This window comes from Engystomops pustulosus, chromosome 3, assembly GCF_040894005.1.
Source record: "Engystomops pustulosus chromosome 3, aEngPut4.maternal, whole genome shotgun sequence".
Classification (NCBI taxonomy): domain Eukaryota; kingdom Metazoa; phylum Chordata; class Amphibia; order Anura; family Leptodactylidae; genus Engystomops; species Engystomops pustulosus.
In genome coordinates this window covers 71,109,604-71,132,850 of record NC_092413.1, presented here as the reverse complement: position 1 = coordinate 71,132,850, position 23,247 = coordinate 71,109,604, and the positions used below count along the sequence as shown (strand labels likewise).

The following is a 23,247-nucleotide window of genomic DNA, read 5'->3' as shown; positions in this document are numbered from 1 at the left end:
CTATGTGACTTGATAATTCAGTTCTGTTAGTAAAGAAGGCTATCCAGTGGCTTTCTGTAATGAGCTCAATCATTTGAAACTTTAGCAGGTTCATATCTATCAGCTGAGAGTACAGGAGAGAAAACTTATTTATACAAGCTTGATTAATTTTCAGTATAAAAGTCACAATTTCTTTTATGACCTGTAAACACTCATGCGTAATTATTTTGCATTATTTAAGGAAAGGGTTCGTATATAATATATGTTGATCATGTGGCTTGTTTACTTTGTGAACAGTCGACAAGATATCTTTCTACTATGTTTATTTGTCTCCACAGGTTACTCTTCATACTGGTCTAGAGGTGCCAACGATCTTCAGGCAGACCAAGGCAGTAACTAAACTCTAAATGTTGGTGCATTATTCCATAGGCTGTTATTTTATGTCATAGTAACATCCATTGATAAAAGAGTAGTCAACATTTACTAAATTACAAAATGAAACTTAGCAGGAAAGCAAAGAGCGGGACAGAAAACTGCAGATTTGCAAATAAATTTTCATAAACCATGTAGCAATTATTCTCTTTCTCCAGGAATATAGAATGACATTGCTGTAATGGACATCTACCATCAGGTATAGTGATGGTAGACAGCTATAAATCACCAATCGCCGTCTTCTGTACTTTCTAAAAAATATTTTATTACTTCATAGAGTATTGTCTATGTTGAAATATAAACTTATATTCTATATGTTAATGGGCTTACATCACCTGAGCGCCTCCTAGTTCCGATGGCCAATAATTTATTCACGCCCTGTATATTTTAATTGTAGTCAGGTCCACCCCGATATTAGTCCGCAGCCAGAGTGCGGCAGCGAGATTTACAGACTGCAGGGTGAGGTTACCGGCAGTCTGGATGATATTGGGACAGATCCGGCTACAATTAATTTATTCACGCAGCCGCTGTCTCTCATGGAAAGTCTCTGCATGTGTGCGCGGGACTAACAGACTGCACAGTGACGTCATCGGCAGTCTGAATGATATCCGGGTGGACCTGCTACAGTTAAAATATACAGGGCGTGAATAAATTATCGGCCATCGGAGCTATGAGGCGCTCAGGTGACGTAAGCCTGAGTGCCTCCGGCTCTTAAAAGTTTATATTTCAACATAGACAATACTCTATCAAGTAATAAAATATGTTTTATAAAGTGCAGAAGGCGGCGACTGGTGAGTTATGGTAGTCTACCATCTTGTCTTGTCTACCATCACTATACCTGATGTCCTTTAAATGTTTTTTTTCCTACATAAAATCTGAAAAAAATGTTAATCTGTTTTTAAATCATGTTCAGAAAAGGATTCAAATACTTGCATTTTAGGAATATGTGTCTGGGGAAAAGAGGGAGTTTATACCTGCCTCAGGATCACACTGTGTAATTCAATTATTTTTTTTATTTACTCTTCGTTTAGTCTTCAGTTTTACTTTTAATATGGGATTGAAAAATGTGAAATATAATTTTTTTTTACATTCAGTATGATTGTTTTGCCATTTTTACAATTTTTCTACACTAATATGTATATTGACCAATTTATGATCCAGATTTTGTCCACTCCTTTAATGGTAATGTTCTAAATATTTAATTGTAATCAAGATATGTATAAGAGAAGAATTTGTTGGGTAAAACAGCTGGTTAGTGTAGTTTGTGATATATTATGTATTGTATATGTGTATTTAAATGCAGCCTTTGGTGCTAAAGTGTACTATGAGAGTTCAAGTAATATGGTCTATCTGTTGCCTGAAAGAAGAAGAATGATTCCAGGACATGGAGGAACTGAACTGTCTTACAGGCATCGTTGGATACAGGGTGTTTACTGGTCATAGACTTTAGAGTTTTGTTATTCCTCTTATTCAAACATCCAAACAAACCCCCATAAACTGCAAAGCAAAGAGCTATCAGTGTATATTGAAGTCATCCATTGACTCATTACGTCTGTCAGTGCCTCCAAAAAAGTAGTGGTTATTACTTTACCCAGCCATTCAAAAGTCCACCTGTTTATTTCAGTGACTGGTCATCATCACCCAGCAGACTCAACCTCAACCAGTACAGTTAATTTTCTATTGGGTGCTAGACTATTGTAAAATATTTCATGGGATATTTTGCTGAAACTGTGAATAATCTGATTCAGTCCACTCTCATCTAATGTCTGTGGCCAGTTTTACGTCTTTACAGGGTTAATGAAACCTTTTCATGAACAGTTTAGAGCAGTGAGATGGGTTAATTACCGAATGAGCTAAGTGCTAATAACATTGGGTCTGTAAATACATACAGTATTTTAATATGCTCTTTGATTACATTTGTGGACAGTTTTGTCTGTATTAACCAATTCACCATTAACCAATTATTGTTTAAGGTCAGGTCTATATCATATACATTTTTTATGTTAATGGTTTCAGGATAGATGTGGCAGATTTTCATATTTTTGCCTTCCACCAACACTTTTACAGTGTATTCATTGATATACATAGGCATATTTATCAAAAACAGTGTAAACTGCTCTAGGTGTATGGCGAGTTTTCTTCCTGAATCTGGCGCACCCTGCACTGAAAAATAAGTTCTAAAATAAAACTGTAACTCATCCTTGTTCTCTTGGTAGCTGCCATCTCTTCATTTAGATATTGCAAGAAGGCAAAACCACATTTTGCAACCAAATTTTTTCATGTAATAATCAAAACAATGATAACCGGTATTTGCCTTACAAGCCGATGCCTCCTTCATCCCAAAACAGCCTATGTCCACACATAGGCTTAGGTACAAAATAGATCATCTTTATTCTAATATCCAGAAAATTACACTTTTAAAAACAATTTAAAAAAAAACTGATCTCCCAATTATGTTATATAAACTAGCCTGGACACAGTAAAAATGAACTAGATACGAGATAGCTCGAGAATGTATTCGGCCCCCTTGAGCTTTTCTACCTTTTGCCACATTTCAGGCTTCAAACATAAAAATATAATGTTTTGGTGAAGAATTAACAAGCAGGACACAATTATGAATTCGAACTACATTTTTTGGATACTTTAAACATTTGTAAAAACAATAAACTGAAAAGTGGCGCATGCAATATTAATCAGCTCTCTTAAGTTAATACTTTGTAGTGCCACCTTTTACTGTGATTACAGCTATAAGTGGCTTAGGGTATCAGGTCTCTATCAGTTTGGCACATTGAGAGACTGAAATCATTGCCCATTCTTTCATGGGAAAACAGCTCAAGCTCAGTGATGAGCTCTCAATTCGATTCAGGCCTGTACTTTGACTTGGGCATTCTAACACCTGGATGCATTTATTTGTATATTTTGCTTATGTTTGGGATCATTGTCTTATTAGAAGATAATTCTCTGTCCAGTCTCAGGTCTCTTGCAGACTCCAACAGGTTTTCTTCCAAAATGGTTCTGTATTTTGCCCATCCATCTTTCCATCAATTTTAACCATTTTCCCTGTCCCTGCTGAAGAAAAGCAGGCCCAAACCATGATACTGCCACCAACATCCCCAGTGGGGATGGCGAGCACAGGGTGATGACCTATGTTGTATGTTTTACGTCAAACATATATTTTGGTATTGTGGCCAAGAAGTGCGATTTTGGTTTCACCTGACCAGGGTACCTTCTTCCACATGTTTGGTGTCTCTCAGGTGGCTTGTGGAAAACTTTAAACACAACTTTTTATGAATATCTTTGACAAATGGCTTTCTTCTTGCCATTCTAAAAGGGCAGAACAATATTGCATGCCCCCACTTTTCAGTTTATAGTGTTTTACGAAAGTTTAAAATATCCAATAAATTTCATTCCACTTCACAACTGTGTCGCACTTGCTGTTGATTCCATTTTTTTCTTTATTTGAAGCCTTTTTAGGCAAATGGTAAATGGTAGAATGGCAAATGGTAGAAAAGTTCAAGGGGGCAGAATACTTCGCAAGGCATTGTAATTGAAATCAGTTGGTGACTCCCATTGTTAAATTGCTCATCCACTCAATCTTTTTTCTCCTGTTTCTTTTTTTTTCATGGTAACACTGCACCATACATCACATGCTCTTGGTGACAAATATTAAAATTTCAGGTTTAATATTTCAGTCCTATGTTATATATGATGAAATTACTGGTTGCATTGGCAGTTTTTTGTATACCACCACTGCAGTCTGTTTGCAAATAATGGCAGTGATGGAAGATGAGAATGGAAGGTATAGGCCTGTTTATTGTATATTAGCCCCTGCTGCCTGCATTAAAAGTGATATTATTTGTAAACCCTTTCATATTAGATGTGCACTGTAAGTGGGACCTCAAACAAACCTATGAATAAAAAATATAAATACAATAAAATCATAAGATATTATGCATTTAGATGGGTATTCTGAAAGTAAATCCTCGCCATTGTACCAAGTAAAACTATTCTCACATGCACAGGAAGTGGGATATCCCTTTTAAATGCAGTGGGGTTACTCTCCTTAAAGGTGTATTCCAGGAATAAGGATAATCTGTATTTAGAAAGGTCATTAAAATCTAATGTAATGTGTAATTGATTGTTATTTTCAATTCTGCTTGGTTTAGCAGAAAAAGGATTTTGGCCTAATATTTCACAGTTTAAAAAAACCTACTAGCCCTTTAATCCGTCCTGTGCCTTCCCTCCACTGGGAGAGGACACAGGACGGAAGATGGCGGCTGCTGCTGACGTCAGACGTTTGTGTCTGCAGCGTGGGGTCAGCTCTCCCTCTTCCACACTCTCTCTCGTTCTGAAGCTGGGCTGGTCACATGACCTGCCATTGCCTCACACAGCAGAGAGCACAGCTTCCAGCTCCTCTGTACCTGCTGATTGTTACACAAAACAAAGTTTGCAACATTGTATCATGTAACCAGGTAAAATCCATCTCCTGTATCTTTATATTTTTCAATAAATAAACTTCACTTGTACCTCAGAAAAGTGGATACAAGGCATATCATGCATAATAACATACATGCTCCATAATCTAAAAAAGAAATACATACAATGTGTACATCTATAGTAATGAAGATAATTGATCATTTATCTCCTATCACTCTCTCATATATATATATATATATATATATATATATATATATATATATACTCTATATATTCATATCCTAAATCCATATACAATACATATATTGACACTATATATATTCATATACTGCAAATGTCTCTACACCCGATAAATATATAGTGTCAAGATGTGTACTGTATATGGATTTAGGATATGAATAAAGTGTATGAACATATAGTACATATCTATATACACTGTCCATGTACTGTATATATCTTTATTCCCTTTCCATACTGCATATATCTCTAATCCTATCTCTATACTGTATATATCTACACCCTACCCATATATTGTATATACACTATCCACATGCTGTATATATGTAGTATATGGATAGGACATGTAGATATATACAGTATATAGATAGGGAATAGAGATATATTCCCTATCCATATACTGTATATATCTCTAATCATATTTACATACTGTATATATCTCTACATCCTATCCATATATTACATTTATCTATATATACCATATACACTGTCCATATACTATTTGCTCCTTGCGGATCTGGGACCAGCAGCGCTCAGCTATCTCCACTAGTTGGCTACTACCATATAATAACACATAATCGATTGGAAAAAAAAAAATCAACTTGATTGAAATTTAAAAAAAAATGGTATCCTCAGTCTAAGCATGATTCGCGAATCCAGAGTGCAGCAGTAATTAACAATGTGGTGCACTCTGCACCAATGGCCCAAATTTATCAAATGTAGTGCAGTTTGCCTCACTGTCGTGTGAACATAGCTTAAATTATTACTACAGCCAAATACAAAAAACACAACTCAACACATACTTATTCCATATACTCAAATACACCCTACACATGCATCCACATCACCTATCCATAGGGTAGTAGTGAAAATAACTGGATGCACATAACAGTAGGAGAAAACTCCCTATTGATCTTGATAAGCTGAGGTGCTGCTGTATTACTACACTTCTAGAAATGAAGATAAACTGGTTCAAAGTAGCCAAACGCACGCAGTTTTAAATGGACAGAAAACACTTGCTTTAAGGCGGTCCAAAGACGTGACGTGTGGCAGCATCCTTAGGGAGCGTTCAGATGTTGCGTTTTCATTGCATTTGAAATGCATTAGAGCAGCTGATGAGAGTTTATTTGCCTAATTACATTACTGTTTGCTTCTGTTAACACAATGTTAACATGTGTGTTAACAAAATGAATGTGTTAATGTTTTTGTAAACGTAAATGTTAACAGTGATGTAATTAGGCAAATCACCTCTCCTTAGCTGTTGTAATGCATTTCAAATGCAATGAAAATGTAGGTCAAAACGCAACGTGTGAACGCGCCCTTACTCAGTAGGAAGAGCAATTGCTAAACAAAGACTCTTGGTTTTGGTATTCTAATATTGATGCAAAGTACTAAGCAGGATACTGATGTGTAAAACTAACTTTAGGGGTGCGGTCACAAGTCATGTTTAACGCATGCGTTTAAAAACGCATTGCAATAGCTGAAGAGTGATTTGCCTAATTAAACAGCAGGTAACACAAAATGCAACTGTTAAAGCATTGTTAACGCATTGTTAACATTTGCATTTTGTAAATGCAATTGTTGACAGCTATTTAATTAGGCAAATCACACTTCAGCTATTCCAATCCCTTTTTAAATGCATGCATTAAATGCGACGTGTGATCGCACCCTAGGAGGTAAGACTTCTTGAACACTGCAAAATGGACACTGCTGTTTGACAGCATCCATGCTTTGGCAGGAAGAAGTAATGATAATCACAGACAAACAAAACAATGGTAGATGGAAAAATGTGATTTATTAGCTATTATTACTGGAGTAATAGAGCAGGCCCTTCTGTGAGATGATCACCTTGGAAACCAATGGGAGCAGGAGAGGGAGGGGCTATAACTGACATCTCTGTGAAGATAAGTAAAAGGAAGACATGTCTCATACTAAAGGCTCATGGGACTTGTAGTACTGAGCGTCGGCCATCTTGGATATGACTCCACCTACTTAACAAACCCTATAAAAGGTTTTCAGAACATAAAAACAAACTAAGTAACCTTTATTTTGTGATTGTTGACACTGTGTGTTATTGTAGTAACATATTTATAGCATTATTGTTTTTTTTTTTATCAGAGGTTCATATTCCTGGAATACCCCTTTAATGATCTTCAACTGCATCAGAGATCATGGAAAACTGTGAAATCCTCTGGGTATCAGTTTCCCTCTTGCTCTTAAGTACCACACTAGAAGGATATTGACAGGGACGCCCTACACGTGTTCCCAAGTCTTCTGCCTTGTGATAAATAGCTTTTCTACTAGAAATGTATACTACAAATAGCTTTATTGTTTACCCAATAATGTCAAATCTTATGTAAACCAATACAATTTTACAAATACAGGCGGTCCCCTACTTAAGAACACTCGACTTACATACGACCCCTAGTTACAAACGGACCACTGTATGTTGGTAATTTATTGTACTTTAGTCCTAGGCTACAATAAACAGCTGTAACAGTTATCAAATGTGTCTGTAATGAAGCTTTATTGTTAATCCTGGTTCTTATGACAACCCAGCATTTTTAAAATCCAATTGTCACAGAGACCAAAAAAGTTCTGGCTGGGATTACAATGATAAAATATACAGTTTCGACTTACATACAAATTCAACTTAACAACAAACCTACAGACCCTATCTTGTATGTAACCCGGGGACGGCCTGTACAGGTTTTAATAGCCCATCTAGATAAAATTCAGTAATTGTTAGGAATGTTAGATCATGTCATGCATATAGACAAAAAAAAAAAAAAAAACTGTTCAAAAAACGACAAAAAAAATACTATGCCAATTTGATGAGGCGTACCGATTTTATGAATTTAACATATCTTCATTTTTATATTTAGCTTTGTATATATTCAGCACTTACTAAAGGAAGACATATCACCTTTACCACTGTGAATTATAGTTCCAGAGGCATTGTCTGTTATTCTACAAAATCATTTCACTTTATGTCTAACATGCAACTCAAAGAGGCCTCTCTGTGATTATTTTACTACTGCATGGGAAGTGGCTTCTTTTACAAAGATCCAAACTACAAAAGTGGATTTCTTTTATTTTAATAAGATTGATTTTTTTACAATTGGTGAGGTACCAAAAAGAAAGAGGACTGATATTTTTTGTACACGCATGAGAACACGCACCCTATTTAGTGGGGTCCATCTCTGTCAATGCCTTACCATTAAATCTTTTGCAGTGAAACTTTCCTTTAGTATTTGTAAATGTAGAGCGAGTAGTGTATGTGAGATATCTTGTGTCATTGTTTTTTACTACTTCATATTGTACATATTCAACGGTCATGTTTCCCCATCCCAATAAGGCTGAGTCAGCCGTATGATAGATGAAAATGTCATTTTACGTAAATAAATCCTGTTATGCTGGTGCTCCACATAAACTAAAAATGAAAACATTGTGCTCCATGAAGTGTATGCTAAATTGACAACTGGGCATCACCATTCCCTTAGTCAATAGGGTGTGTGCAAACACGCCCGGACACCAAAAGCACTATTTGGACAGCATCCAAGTTAGGGTCACATAGTAGATTCATCTGCATGTTATAGTGCTGTTTTTACTTTATAAGTATTTATAAAGTAAGCATGGAAGACGGTCAGAATTGTTGGCAAGATATAAACATTTATAAGTTCTTCAATCTTGTAGTAATCTCTCAAAAATAATGTTTCTCTTTAAAGGTGCTTGTTTCCTATTCCCTCTGCCACCCAGTCCAGGGAATAAGAGAGAAACCATTCCCTGTGGCTGTTTTACTAACGGATCCATAGGACGGTGGCTTTTACACAGAGACATATTTAGGTTAAGAATTGCGATTTATTATTTACATTTATATAGAAACAGCTCACAAATTGTTAGCCTGAAGACCAAATGATTCATATCATAATAAAGTTATTCAATAGATTGTAGGGGGTATTAGATGGTATCGGAATAATGCTATATTTGGCTGGTGATATTAAGATGATTTATTTCAGAGTCCAGATGTCTTGACAAGCAGCATATTCTGTGATACTAATTTATTTGCAATGTTAGCAGCTTGCAACCTTAACATCATTTTGTGTTTTCTCTAGTTATGGCATCAAAAGCTTTCTCTTTACTTTTGTAGGTAGTGTCTTAGAAAGAAAATCTGATGTCTTTTCTAATTTTGTACTGCTTCATCAACGTTTGTATGTCATTATTTAGGGAGTCCTCAATTGTCTCCCCACACTCTTTCTCACTCTGTGGGAATGTGATCTATGTTGCATCAATGTGGTTTTACAGATTTTGAATAAAATTCTTAAAATACTGCCAACAATCAAAAGTCTCAGTTTATCGTCTTATGTTTCTAATTTCTCTTTAACAATGTAAACTATTCAAAACACATGATGCTCTTACTGACCGCATGCATTACAGTGTATATGCAATTGGACCAAGCTCCCTGATATGTTTGAATTGCACTTAAAAACACAAATTAAAGTGTGTGAACATGACCTCCAACATCTGTAAATGAAGAAGGTCACAGACGGTAACCTACTTAGACATGGCCGTCCAACTGCAAGGTTATTGCAGCAAAGATAAACACTTGTTAATTATATGTTAACACGGGTGTTAACATCTTGTTGGCAGATGTATTTTGTAAACACCATGTTGACAGCAATGTAATTAGGCAAATCTCCTCTTCTCAGCTGTGCCAAGTGTGACCGCAGCCTCATATGTCGTCATCTCCCTGGGGTGTGACTAGAGTGCTTATAAAAATAGGAAACAGTCTCAAATTCAAAACTTACAGTATTGTCTACTCCTGTATATTACCGCCTTGCATTGCTTTTGTACATGTGGATTTGAGACATTTGCAACAAAAAGTAATTAAAAAAAAAAAAGCAAAAACTTTTCAGGACTTGCATCACAAGAAAAAAAAAAAGACATGAACATACATAAGGCACAAAAAAAGACCTTCCAAAAGTCTCAATTATACACCAAGAAAAAGAAAACTAAGATACATTTCCCCCAATGAATACAATAGAATGACAGCAAGAGGAGATCTAGGAAACCACAAGGAATTGATACAGAAAGTATATTAGAAAATTATATAGCTTTTCATTCTACAAATATGTATTTCCTGAAAATAGACAGTCCTAATAACTAAGCTCTGCAGTCCAAGCAAAGGAAAACATATGTAGCATAAATCCAATCATTCTTCTGCATTGAATGTCCTTGGAATGGTTCTGACCCAGTCCTGAATACCTTTATACTCCTTTAACAACTCTTGACTTTTTGATGTCTGAAATATCTTTCTGACTTAGGAACAATGCTCCATCTTTAAACTTTCCAACTTGTCCCGATGGTGCACTTAACGAAGACTTCCTGTTTTTAAACCTCCTTTGAAATAAAAAAACATGAGTATTTTAGTAACGAAGACAGACAGAAGCATCATAGACAGGTATTGCAGTTTTAAGATATGGTATAAAACAGGATACAAAAGGGATACATACCTTTTAGGAAACTAAACAATATATAATAGCCTTTCATACCACTGCTTTTTCAATAATTAGAAAAAGTATCTGTAAGTCATCAGTGAAAAACAACTATATCTGTATGTAGTGTTATACATAGAGGGCTGTACTACTACATGATCTGAGAGCAGATCTGTTCGGGTTGCTCATGGCAGCAAATCAGAGCTCAGCTTGCATTTTCCCACAGTCACTATAGAAAAGTAGAATTAAGTGGTTAGAAAATTCATAAGCACTCATTATAACTCTGGAATTGGAGCTAGTTCAGACCTTACCATTCTTGTATGATGCATATGACAGGGTTATCTATACAATTTCTTTTGCTAGGTCTATGCATATGCCCCTGATGAGCCTGTTTATGCAGGCGAAACATGTCATGTATGGATCAGTGACCTGAACATCATCTACTGACAGTCATTGTCATCTCTAGGGTCACACCCATCTCTACTGTGGAGCATTTAAATTTAAGGGAAAGTATGTCCATTTAGGGACAGGTTCCAGTCGGGGGGGGGGGGGGCAGCCAGTTATGACTGTGATCCTGAGTTGAGTAAGGTGTATTAGGGACTCTCTCTGCCTTGACAGGGTTTAGTAGGGTGCTCCATGCCGGGTCCCAACTCCCCCACACTTTGAGAGGACTTCTATTTCACCTTGAATTTTTTTTTTTTACGGTCCTCTGTTCGATCTTCTTACCACCACTTGCTCAACCACTCGCACTCCATTAAGAGCCCTGCCCAATCTCATGCAAGATGACCTACTCATTAAAGACTGTACATGAAGATATAGTGGCTACAGTGCCAAGGGTCTCACATCTAGTTGGTACAAACCATACCCTCATGGAGGGTGTTTTATCATTTCCTATTTTTGTTTTGGTTGGCATTTTCTATAATTTTTATCTGTACCAATTAAAGGTTACGTTTGAGTATATACTCACCAATTGTACTCAGGTTCCTCTGCTTTTGTTAGAGTTGGTAAGGAGTGAACATTGCCCTCCTGTATTGAACTTTCTAAGCTCTGATTGGTTGCCATGTGAAAATAGAACAGTTTTGCTCTCAAACAAGTCTGATAAATCTCCCCCAATATGTCTTTCCTGGTAAACCTGGCTATGGCTTTTTTAAAAGGAGTTGTCTGGGATTGAATACTCTTACAGAAACCTCAGGCATTCATAGGCTTTCAGTTACAATACATATTGTATACATTTTGTTTTAAAACCTGACCCATGACGTGAAAAAACAAAGTAGTAATACCTAGCTTGGTCCTTGCTAAGGCACAGCAAAGTACCGGAGGGAATAATTATTATTGTTATACAAACTGGTATCCGTAGTTAAAAAATAGTTATATGGTAAACTAGAGCCCATGGATGACTGAAGACACCCATTGTTATCTGCTAAATGCAATTGCCTGAGGTTCTGGCCTCAGATGCTTGAGCCCAATACCAATACAGTGAATGTCTCCACAGATACCCACCCGCCATATTCCTTCTTTCGTTTTTTTCTCCCTGGTTCCATTTCATTTTCCTATGAAGATTAGAAGAACAGTTAAAAAAAAAGTACAGTTTTCATTGAATTTACTTTTAACCTTAATGTTACACATTGGACTGTGTCATAATACAAACTCCAGAGACCCAGATTAAACCAAGTGCATGACAAAGCCATGGAAGTAAAGGCATCTACTGAAATGAGGCAACATGCCCCATGTGGAATAAAAGGGGCTACCAGCCTGTAGATATATTCATGGCCCCACATTTTTAAAGAGCATGGTTGGAGATTAACCTGTGCCAACCACCTGTCTCCCATAGCTAGATCCTCGGTAGTCGACAAATCCTACTGCAAAAACACTTCCCATTCCTATAAAACCCCCTCACTTTTTAATTTTTGCCCTAACTGCTGGCTCTCCTGCAACACACAGGCCATCATAAGCAACACTGGTGGCCGACACTGAGCCCATCACTACTCATGCCCATTCGCCCTCGATACGACAAGAACAACCAGTGGGACTTCGGTTTCTGAACATCAGGTATCAGATGGGAGTCACTAGTGCATTTATATTCCAGAATAAGAGGTTATGACAATACTAGTGAGTCAATGTATAGGAGTATACCCAACTTACTGTGTACCATAAAACAAGTATATGTTTATATAGTTTAAAAAAAAAGACAAACCATTTTGGCTTTTTCCAATTGCTTTAGTTTGATTTGTTCTTGATAGAGCTTGTAATTCACATATTCTCTTTTGGGGGGCTAAAAAAAAATATAAGACATTGTTACTCTTAAACATAAGCAAATAATGATAAAAAAAATAAATCAGAAGATGTGGGTCTCAGGTTTCTGTTTTATTGTACAAAAAGACATAAAAAAAGATGGTAGAAGTATTTGCCAAGTGTATAACCTTTTACCCTTTCTGGTCTAAGCCATTTTAGTCCAGGCCTGATTTTTAAAATTTACCCTGTTTCATTATAGGAGGTTGTAACTTAGTGACGCTTTAATATATCCAGGGGATTTTTAGCCCGTTTTCCCGTCACACATTGTACTTCAAGGTAATAGAACATTTTTTATGAGAGCTTTTGTGTTTAGTTCTGAAAAAAAATTATACATTTGGCAAAAATTTCTAAAGATTATTCATTTTCAAAGTTCAAAATTTTCTGCTTTTCAGGCAGATAGTCATAGCATCCAAGTAACTTAATAACTAACATTTCCGAAATGTCTGCTTTATATCGGCAAAGTGTTTTATGCATCCTCTATCATTTTTAGGTTGTTCAGAATTTTGGGTGCAATTTTTCTCATTTTTATGAAAATCGCCAAAACCCTTATTTAGAGGCACCTGATCAGCTTTAAGTGACTTTGAGAGGCCTAAACAGCAGTAGATCATACCCCATAGATCATGCCATTTTGTGAAAAATCAACTTTAAGAAGTGTGTTAACCCTTTAGATGCTTCACAGGGGTTAAAACAAAATGGAGGTGTACTTTACAAGCGGTAATATTTTTTAGACAATATACCGTATTTTTCGGCCTATAAGGCGCACCGGAGTATAAGGCGCACCTCTAATAAATGCCTGCTAAGACACCTAGCTTCATATATAAGGCGCACTGGAGTATAAAGCGCAGGATCAAATGCAGTACCTAAAAATGACCAGCAGGTGGCAGACCTGTGCACAGTTCAAGCCAGCTACACTTCCTGGGAAACTTGTCTTCAGCGTGTCAGAGAGCTCTGATCTCAGAGGTATGGCTGCTGGGGGTTAATGCAGGGTGATGCAGCAGGGGTTAAGCGGTCTCCCTCTGCCCCTTCTCTCCTCATCCAGGGTGTTATTCCTGTGGGGTTCCCAGTGGCTCCTTCTCTTTCCCCTGTTACAGGGCTGTCAGGTATGGGGGATTGTTTACTGATGATGATTGCCTTGTAGTCGGCACTATGGCAGCTCCGGTCTCTCCCTGCTAGGGGAGGGCAGGATGGGCACAATGTTAGTTGTGGTGCCAGGGCACCTCAGGAGCTAGGGACCCTCTATACTGTGTGGGAAGGTGCAGGAAATTTCTGGGGATGGAGCTATTAAATACTGGTAAATGTACAGTACATCTTGTCTGTAGTACATTTCTGTATAAGTTCATATATAAGGCGCACTGGCCTATAAGGCGCACCTTTGATTTCTGAGAAAATTAAAGGATTTTTGGTGCGCCGAAAAATACGGTATAAATATTGGCTAAAAATGAAACCGTCACAAAGTATTAAATTACGAAAAACTCCACAAAGTTTGATACCCAATTCATTCCGAGTAGGAGGATGCCCCCCATATGTGTTGGTTAACTGCTGTATGGGCACACGGCCGGGCATAGAAGGGAAGCTGTGCCATTCAGAGCAGATCTGCATTGTCAAATTTTACAGTCTATAAAACGTTTATTTTTTTCTACATATTTTTTGTACATATGGGGGATAGCTAATAATCAGATTTCATTCATTCTTTCTTGGTGAATTCTTGTTACGTTCACCATACCATATAAATAATGTGTTATCTTTATTCTATGGGTCATCATCACGATTATGACAATACCCCATTTATAAAGCTTTTTTATGGTTAACTGATTTTGCCGAATGTAGAACTAATTTTGTGAGAAATTTGCTTGTTTTTGCATCACCATGTAACAATGGGCAGAACATTTACCGTATATACTCGTGTATAAGCCGAGTTTTTCAGAACAAAAAAGGTGCTGAAAAACCTCACTTCGGCTTAAACACGAGTCAAGAAAAAAATAAAAACGTAATACTCACCCTCCGGTTTCCCGATCTTCAGCACAAGGCTCCCGATCCTCGGAGGCGGCGGCTCCTCTTCTTTCTTCTGTAGCAGGCAGATCGCGTCCATGCGATCTGCCGGCGGGCACACAATAAGATGCAACGCCAACGATCCGGACACCGGAGGGTGAGTATTAAGTTTTTTATTTTTTTTTTACGCTTGGCAGGGGGCAGGCTGTATACAACATGGGGGCAGGCTGTATACTACACCCTCGGCTTATACTCGAGTCAATAGGTTTTCCCAGTTTTTGGTGGTAAAATGAGGGGTCTCGGCTTATACTCGAGTATATACGGTATATTTTTTTGTTTACAGAGCTGGTTTAGAGCTTATTTTTTTGCGGGGCAAGCTGTACTTTTTCTTGGCATCATGTTGTGGTAAATTTTACTTTTTGATTACTTTTTATGTGAAAATTTCAGCATTTTTGTGACTGTGTTTTTTTTAATGACGTTCACCGTACGGGTTCAGCGAGATTCATACCCCATATTCCACCAGCGATCGGCCTTTCTCCTGCCTCACTACAGTTCGTCCTCGACAATTGGTCCTCGAAACGCGTTGTCCATATAAATAAAGCCTTTAACACACATCTTGGACTTTACTGTTACATTTTAGCTCTAGGGGCAGCGCGCACCTATATACCTGTGTTTTTTGCACTTACATTTCTATTGTTCCTTACACCGCCAGTGTCCCACTGCGAATCCTGGGAGACGCTGCAGCCTGCCAGATTTACTACTAACCTATTCCACCAGTTCATCTGAACACCATCAATCTTCCCATCATCTTTAGCATCAGGCGCCACGTGTTCACTCCTTTAAACTACTTTAACCAGAATCGTCAGCCGAAAAATAAAAACATTATTTGTTTTTAGTTCAGTAAAATTTGGAGAAATAGAAGAGACATATAAATTAGGTATTTCCGTAATCATGGTGACCCATAGAATAAAAATAATATATTGTTATGGTATGGTGAACAGCCGGGAAAAAAAAAAATCTTACCAAAAATTGACAATTTTCATTTCTTAGACCACCAAAGAGTTAAGAAAAGTGTATCTCATGTGGCAAAAAATAAGCCCCTATATTTCGACACTAAAAAAATTGTAGTCTGTATAATATGAAATGCAAATCTGCATTGCATCACACCTCCTTCCATTATATGCCCAGCCACGTGCCCATACAGAAAGTTACCATCCCATATGGCAGTGATGGCGAACCTTTTAGAGCCGGAGTGCCCAAACTTCAACTAAAAGCCGCTTAATTATTGCAAAGTGCCAGCACAGCAATTTAAGCAGTAATTTATTTCTCCTTTCTTTTACAATTTTCAATCGTTCAGCCTCCTAAGGACACCAACACAGTTGAAAGGAGGAGGAAAAATTCGCCTATCATTGTAGGAACTTCATTCTGGGGTGATGGCCTGGGTGCCCACACAGAGGGCTCAGAGTGCCGCCTCTGGCACCAGTGCCATAGGTTCGCCACCACTGCCATATGGGGTATCAGTGTACTCAGGAGAAATTGGGTATCAAACGTTGTGGAGCCTTTTTTCATTTAATCCATTAAGAATGTTTAATTTTCCGCCCAAAATGAATGTATTGTGAAAATATATATTGGTAGACTGCACCTCCATTTTTTTTAACCCCTATCAAACTCTACTGTTAATATGTTCTTTCTTGCCATTATAAAATCCTGCAGATTAAAATAGTGATGATAATATCAGCAAACAAAACAGTTGTGATGAAACAAATGACATTAATGTATAGAAACAAGCAACCCTTGTGCAGCAGGGATGAGCAGTTACCTTTGCTCCTAGCATTATAGCACGCTCCTTCTCATATTTTCTTTGTGTTTCTTTAGCGTAACCTTTAAGTCCAAACTTGTGGACCTCCAAACGCGTCTGTGAAAATTGCGATGCATTATTGGAATGATGGAATATAATGTTAGCACAAATCCGTATTTGGATAATGATGAAATTCATAGTTTCATAGTTTATACAGTTGAAAAAAGACACTTGTCCATCAAGTTCAACCAAGGAAGGGAAGGGATTGGATGAGGAAGGGATTTAGGGAAAACAATTCTATATACCATAACCATCAATGTTATTTAGGTTTAAAAAGGCATCTAGACCCTTCTTGAAGCTCTCTACTGTCCCTGCTGTGACCAGCGCCTGAGGCAGGCTATTCCACAGATTGACCGTTCTCATAGTAAAAAAGCCCTGTCGTCGCTGGTGATTAAACCTTGATTTCTCCAAACGGAGACAGTGCCCCCTCGTCTTTTGATTTGATTTAATCTGAAACAACTTACCACCATATTTTTTGTATGGACCATTCATATATTTAAATAAATTAATCATGTCCCCTCGTAGTCGTCTCTTTTCCAGACTAAATAAATCTAGTTGTTTTAATCTTTCCTCATAACTAAGACTCGCCATACCCCTTATCATTTTTGTGGCTCTACGTTGAACCCTCTCCAGCTCCAGGGCATCCTTTTTATGGACCGGTGCCCAGAACTGGACAGCATATTCCAGGTGTGGCCGAACCAGTGCCTTGTATAGTGGTAATATTACATCCCTATCACGAGAGTCCATACCACTTTTGATACATGACAAGATCCTACTAGCTTTACAGGCAGCTGATTGACATTGCATGCCGTTACTCAATTTATGATCTACTAGTACCCCCAGGTCCTTCTCAACAAGGGACTCTCCCAGATTTACTCCCCCAAGTACATATTTTGCCTTTGGATTATTGGCCCCCAGGTGCATAACCTTACATTTATCCACATTAAACCTCATTTGCCAAGTGGATGACCAAACATTCAGTTTGTCCAAGTCACCCTGCAGCCTATGAACATCCTCCATAGACTGTATTACACTACACAACTTTGTGTCACCTGCAAAAATAGACACAGTGCTATTAATTCCTACCTCTATATCATTAATAAATATATTAAATAGTAGTGGGCCAAGCACAGAACCCTGAGGTACACCACTCATAACTGGTGACCATTCCGAGTAGGAATCATTGACCACAACTCTCTGGATACGATCCTTTAGCCAGTTTGCAATCCAATTGCAAATGATTTCTGCCAAACCAATAGCCATAATTTTACTCATCAGGCGTCTATGAGGGACAGTGTCAAATGCCTTTGCAAAGACCAAGAACACAATATCCACAGCTGCTCCTTCATCCAGGCACCTGCTCACCTCTTCATAGAAGCAGATTAGGTTAGTTTGACAACTTCTATTCTTAGTATACCCATGCTGGCTGTCACTTATTATACTATTTGATGTCACATACTCCAGTATATAGTCTTTTACTAACCCTTCCAGTATTCAGTCCAAGCAATTGTACATTAGATAGGAGGCCAAAGGAATAAGCCTTAAAGGGGTATTCCAGGAATCAGCATAATTCATATACAAGTGGGCACTCAAAATATAAGCTAATGTGTAATTGGCTGTTATTTAAAATTTTGCTCCCCTTAGCAGAAAATGCTGATGACATAGACTGTAATGAAAAATTAAAATGCTACTGGCCCTTTAATCAGTCCGTTAATTTCCTCCGCGCGGTCCGTCGCAGAACAGAAGATGCCCGCTGGTCACATGTCCACATCACATGTCCTGTACCTGCCTGGGCAGGTCATGTGATCACCACTATGCTTGGCTGTAGTCAGTTGGTTGCAGTGCAGCCAGTATGGCCGGTGTTGTGGTGATGGCAGTTACACATCATTACTATGGTAACAGAGCATGAAAACCTGTTAGATCATCACTGGGAGCAGTGTATAAGAGGTAGTAGGAGTTACTGAGAACTAAAGGATCTTGGGTCTTGTAGTTTCCAGTGGCAGCCATCTTAGTGATAACTGCACCTACTTTAGAGAGGCCATAAATTTTGTAAATCATAAAATCAAACTATTTAAGCTCCGTTTTGTGACTAATGACATTGAGTATTGTTGTATTCATTTATTTATATCATCATGGGTTTTTGTGTCAGACGTTCATATTCCCGAAATACCCCTTTAAGTGCTACATGCCACAACCAAGCAACTGTTTGAGAACAATAATCTATGCAATATGTCTCTATATGTTAGCTGCTGAGGCTAATTTTCTGTATAAACCGTGGCAAAAATATTGGGGTGCATCCGGAAATTGTACAAAACCATTGAAATTAAGCATCACAGCACAGTAAATGGCACAGAATTTAAACAGCAAACATTATAAGAGTTCACTCTATTATTATCAGAAAGAGTTAATAAAAGTTTAGAAAGGAGTTATACGCAGTCAAAAGCTATGGCTCTTGGAATGCAACATTGGGAAAGAAAAGTTGGGTCCTCAAGCCTAAACTAAGCCAAGTTAATAAGGTGTTACATTGTTGCAACTTTTCATTCCCTTTGAACAGTACTTACCTTTTCTAAATCGAATTGTAAAATGTTATCTTGTTCACCATTTTTCTGTAGTAAAAAACAAACAATAAAACTCCATTAACATCATAAATGACAGTAACACAAGAAAAAACTAGGTCCATGACATGTTTAATGGTTCCAATTTTGCAGGAAATTCTATTTAGCATTTAAAAAGAGAAATTTGGGTAGGGGAAGTTATGATACTATGGCTTCCAGACATCAAAGGAATTCATTGTGGCGAGGCGAGCCTGCGAGATCCCCAGCTTACGCGCCTGGTGGTAACTGTGACCACCTAAATGTCACCTCTGGTTGTCACCTATTTCTTGCCGTCTTATAGCTAGAACACCTCTACTATTGCAGTATAAGCTGCATAATTCATGTCCTGCAGTGATCACAGACTTCAGACACTGCACTACGGCTCCAGAAAGTAGAAATATTCCCACATGGAACAATTACCTCAGAATTTGGATCTTGGACATCCCCATCTTTGCTTTGCTTCTTGCGACTGACAAAGCTCACAACATCAACTGAACTACTAGAGGAAGGGGCCATGGTCTTAGCCTTACTATATAGTTCATCCTTAATGGCATCAAAGAACATGGAAACATTTTTCTTCCCCCGTTTAGGAGGCGCCGCTTCTTGCTTCTCTTCTGGACAGCCTTTTACTTTTTCAGGCTTCTTTTCTTCTGAGATTTCATTTGTTTCTCCATGATCTGGTACCTTTTCTTCACGAGTCACAAATTCTTCACCTGTAACACAGCAATTAATAAAATTAGCACAAGCTCTTTGCGAAGGTTGCCATTACCAAATCAGTGGTCCATTGAAAAATATTTGGAGTGTGTCCTTTTTTTTTTAACACTGACTTCAATAGAGGTCTGTAGGTGCACAACAAATAAAAAACTGGTGCAGTCCATTTTTTTTTTTTTACTCCTGAGAACCAGATGCTTTCCTTCCTAATAAATGTGACATGGGAAAATGCAGATGGAGATAAAATACTAACAAAAAATAAAAAATAAGTACTAACAGATAGCTGAGGGACCCTTTTAAATGTATTTTAAAACTTAATTTCATCCACTGCAGGTCTTCTAAACAACGGTTATTCTCATGACCCTTCTTGTGAATGGGGTCCCATGACTGGTCATTTCTCATTGGTCCTGGCTGCAGTACATAGTCCAGAACCCCCTCCTGCTCATTGTCCAGAGGTTGCATCTATCGTGACATATCATGTGGAATTTTTCAATGCGTGCAATAAAATCTACAAAAAAATCCCAGATTCACTGGAGCCCCAGCCAGAGAAGGCTTTACAGAAAAAACTTCCTAAAGGGAGTCCCTGGGCTCCCACTCCACAAGTAAATGTGTATAAGCTGAGGGACAGACTTGACCCTGAATTCTAGCCAGCTGTCAGTTTACATTAAATCCTGATTTCTTAGGTTTTGGGCACAGCAGGGATGGGGCTCTGCCTACTGGGCACCCATCCTATTCTATTCATACAGTACAGAACTATGAAGGTGGCACTACACCTATGGTAGCCACACATGGTACTCACCAAAATCATAGAGGTCACTTAGCAGAGAATCCAGCTGGTGCCGCACGCTCGCTCTGGGCTCTGCATCAGTCATTCTGACAGACAGAGCTTCCTGCTGTTACGCCGAGCGGTGCTTGTTCTAGCAGGACCCGTCTTCCCTAACGATCCATCAGACACGTGGGCTGAGGAACGGAAGCAAACAATGAATAAGGTTTGGCCCTATGCGCTTGTCGTAGCATCCGGCTGCAGAGCGCAGAAAGGTTGTTTGTCCTGGGGGGCTTCCGTAGCTGTCAAAAGTGTCCTGCCCGTGCCAGTTATTTTCATCTCCACCCCTTCCTGTGCTTCTGTGTAACAAGTTCTTTGCTTGTGGGAGGAATCGGGGGATGACAGTAAGAGAGAGGACTTGCTGAGGTTGGCGTGCAATTATGGCAGGGGCTATGGGCACCCCGTACCTGGTAAGTTCATTACTATAGTCTGGATCGTGCACCTCTTGAAGGGACAGTCCATACATTTACCATCTTTGGAGAAATGTCTTGCTTCATTTCTCTGTTTGCTTCCCGGTTAGATGTTATTGAACATACAGCAGTTGTCAGGTAAAAATGTTTCATGTAAATTACTACATATTTCTATATTATTTATTACCTCTTAAACTTCCTATAAGTTTTGTCTCTTAGGCTACATTCACACTAACGTATGGGGGACGTATATACGGCCGACGTATATACGGCCGATATACGTCCCCCATAGGCAGCAATGGGCGCACGGCACCCTACGGGAGCGGTACGGTGCCGCACACGTGCGGCACCGTACCGTTCCGTACCCGGGAAAAAGATAGGACCTGTCCTATCTTTTCCCGTAATACGGCGCCGTGCGCCATTAATTCCTATGGAGAGGGGCAGGGGTGAGCTGCGCTCACCTCCTCCTCCTCTCCCCGTACACTGCCGTTGCCCGCTACGGTACGGTACGGGCGGGCAACGGCAGTGTGAATATAGCCTTAGAGTTGTGGATGTAACCAGGAGATGGAAAGTCACTGCAGCCCATCCTGCATAGGAGATTTATGTACAATTCTGTGATTGCCTTGGTAACAACATTGGGCAGTCTCACGGATGTCTTTTGACATTAAATTTAAAGGACACCTGTCATCAGGTCTTTGTCACTTGTCCTGTCACTACTACCTGTTGGAGCAGCTCACAGCCTTTATCTAGTTATTTCATACATTAATCATTATAAAATAATATTTTCTTTATTATGTTAATGAGGCTGGTCACATGGTCAGAGGCAGTGATGTCACTTCTGTTACCCCTCCCCTCCCCTCTCCTCCCCTGCTCATATCTGTGTGTAATGTATAGTAAAGCATGGCTAGTGTGTATGCTGCATCTGCTGACATGTTGCATCCTCCTAATACACAGAGACACAGACATCAGCTACACAAGTACCTGACATATTCTGCTATAACATGGCTGCAGCCTGGAGCTGTTGTATCTCTCCTATACACACACAGGCTGCAGGGGGCGTGGCCACCAGCAAGCACATGGAGCAGAGCAGCCATTACATGGAGCAGCTGTCAGTCAAGCACTGGGGGTGTGTCTGTGCCTCCCACTCATGAATAAGCTGGACAGCTTGAATATGCTAATGACTCATTGGACATTTCACAGGTCATTTGCATACAGCTTTAGGACCTCAATGCTTGGATTTACAGGCATGTAGAAGGACAATGAAGGGATAGAGTCAATGCTTTCTAATGGCAGTTTATGAAAATATATTTAGTTTAGGGGGGTTATTTTGCCTGACGGGTTCTCTTTAAAGGAGGATTCTGGGTTAAAAATATTGATAACACATGCATTTAAATAGGAGGTAGACTACAGTGACTTGGTTCACCATTGAAAGGTCATCCTGAAATCAATCTGATGCATTTGTCACTGGAAACACTGGGACCGGAAGAATGTGTGTGTGAATTTAGAAGAAATTCACATTTTAATCTACATTTAATCTATGTGTTTATTACTCATATGTGTAATAAAGGGTGATCAAGACATTCTTGATGAGGGTTGTAGTTCTCATTTATTTGTGGCTAATATTTGCACCATTACCTTTACAGCTACGGGAATTTAGAAGCAAGAAAAGGGAAGTGTTTGAAGATGTACTGGAAGAACGACGCCAGTCCAGTGACCTGAGATATGCCATGAAATGCTTTTCACCAGTCATCTATAGAAGTCTTGTCCCATGCAAGCCAAGCATGCTGAAAGCAATGGTGTTAGAATCTGACCAGTTACAATATGTTATCAAACAGGTGAGAAGAACAACTCATAAGCTAATCTGTTTGAGCAGTAGAGGGCAGGCTGGAGCTTGGTCAGGTTGGGGACAGAGTGAAAGGTTAGTCAAAGACAACAGTATTGAGAGTGGCAATCAGAGAGAATGGGGCACATTTACTTACCTGTTCCCCAA

At 38.7% G+C, this 23,247-nt stretch overlaps 3 protein-coding genes across 4 annotated transcripts in view; 2 read left to right on the top strand and 1 right to left on the bottom strand.

Moving 5' to 3' along the window:
• Positions 1-9,416, top strand: part of TRIM67 (tripartite motif containing 67) — a 77,011-nt gene extending 67,595 nt beyond the window's left edge. For both annotated transcript variants that reach the window (XM_072141024.1, XM_072141023.1), the window contains exon 10: positions 318-9,416. In XM_072141024.1, coding sequence (XP_071997125.1) covers positions 318-386 — 69 coding nt within the window. In that variant the 3' untranslated portion in view covers positions 387-9,416. The remainder of the gene's footprint in view (positions 1-317) is intronic.
• On the bottom strand, positions 8,927-21,041 carry FSAF1 (40S small subunit processome assembly factor 1). The gene is made up of 7 exons (XM_072141027.1): positions 20,824-21,041; positions 19,734-20,026; positions 19,281-19,325; positions 16,681-16,776; positions 12,775-12,852; positions 12,081-12,130; positions 8,927-10,485 (listed from the first exon to the last, which is right to left on the bottom strand). The coding sequence occupies exons 1-7, from the start codon at positions 20,894-20,896 to the stop codon at positions 10,353-10,355; spliced, it is 768 nt and encodes a 255-aa protein (XP_071997128.1). The 5' UTR covers positions 20,897-21,041; the 3' UTR covers positions 8,927-10,352.
• Positions 21,042-21,071: 30 nt separating this feature from the next.
• LOC140121442 (dihydroxyacetone phosphate acyltransferase-like) overlaps positions 21,072-23,247 on the top strand; it is a 45,987-nt gene continuing 43,811 nt past the window's right edge. The window contains exons 1-2 of the mRNA XM_072141026.1: positions 21,072-21,257; positions 22,901-23,092. Of these exons, the coding sequence (XP_071997127.1) occupies positions 21,228-21,257; positions 22,901-23,092 (222 nt within the window). The 5' untranslated portion in view covers positions 21,072-21,227. The remainder of the gene's footprint in view (positions 21,258-22,900; positions 23,093-23,247) is intronic.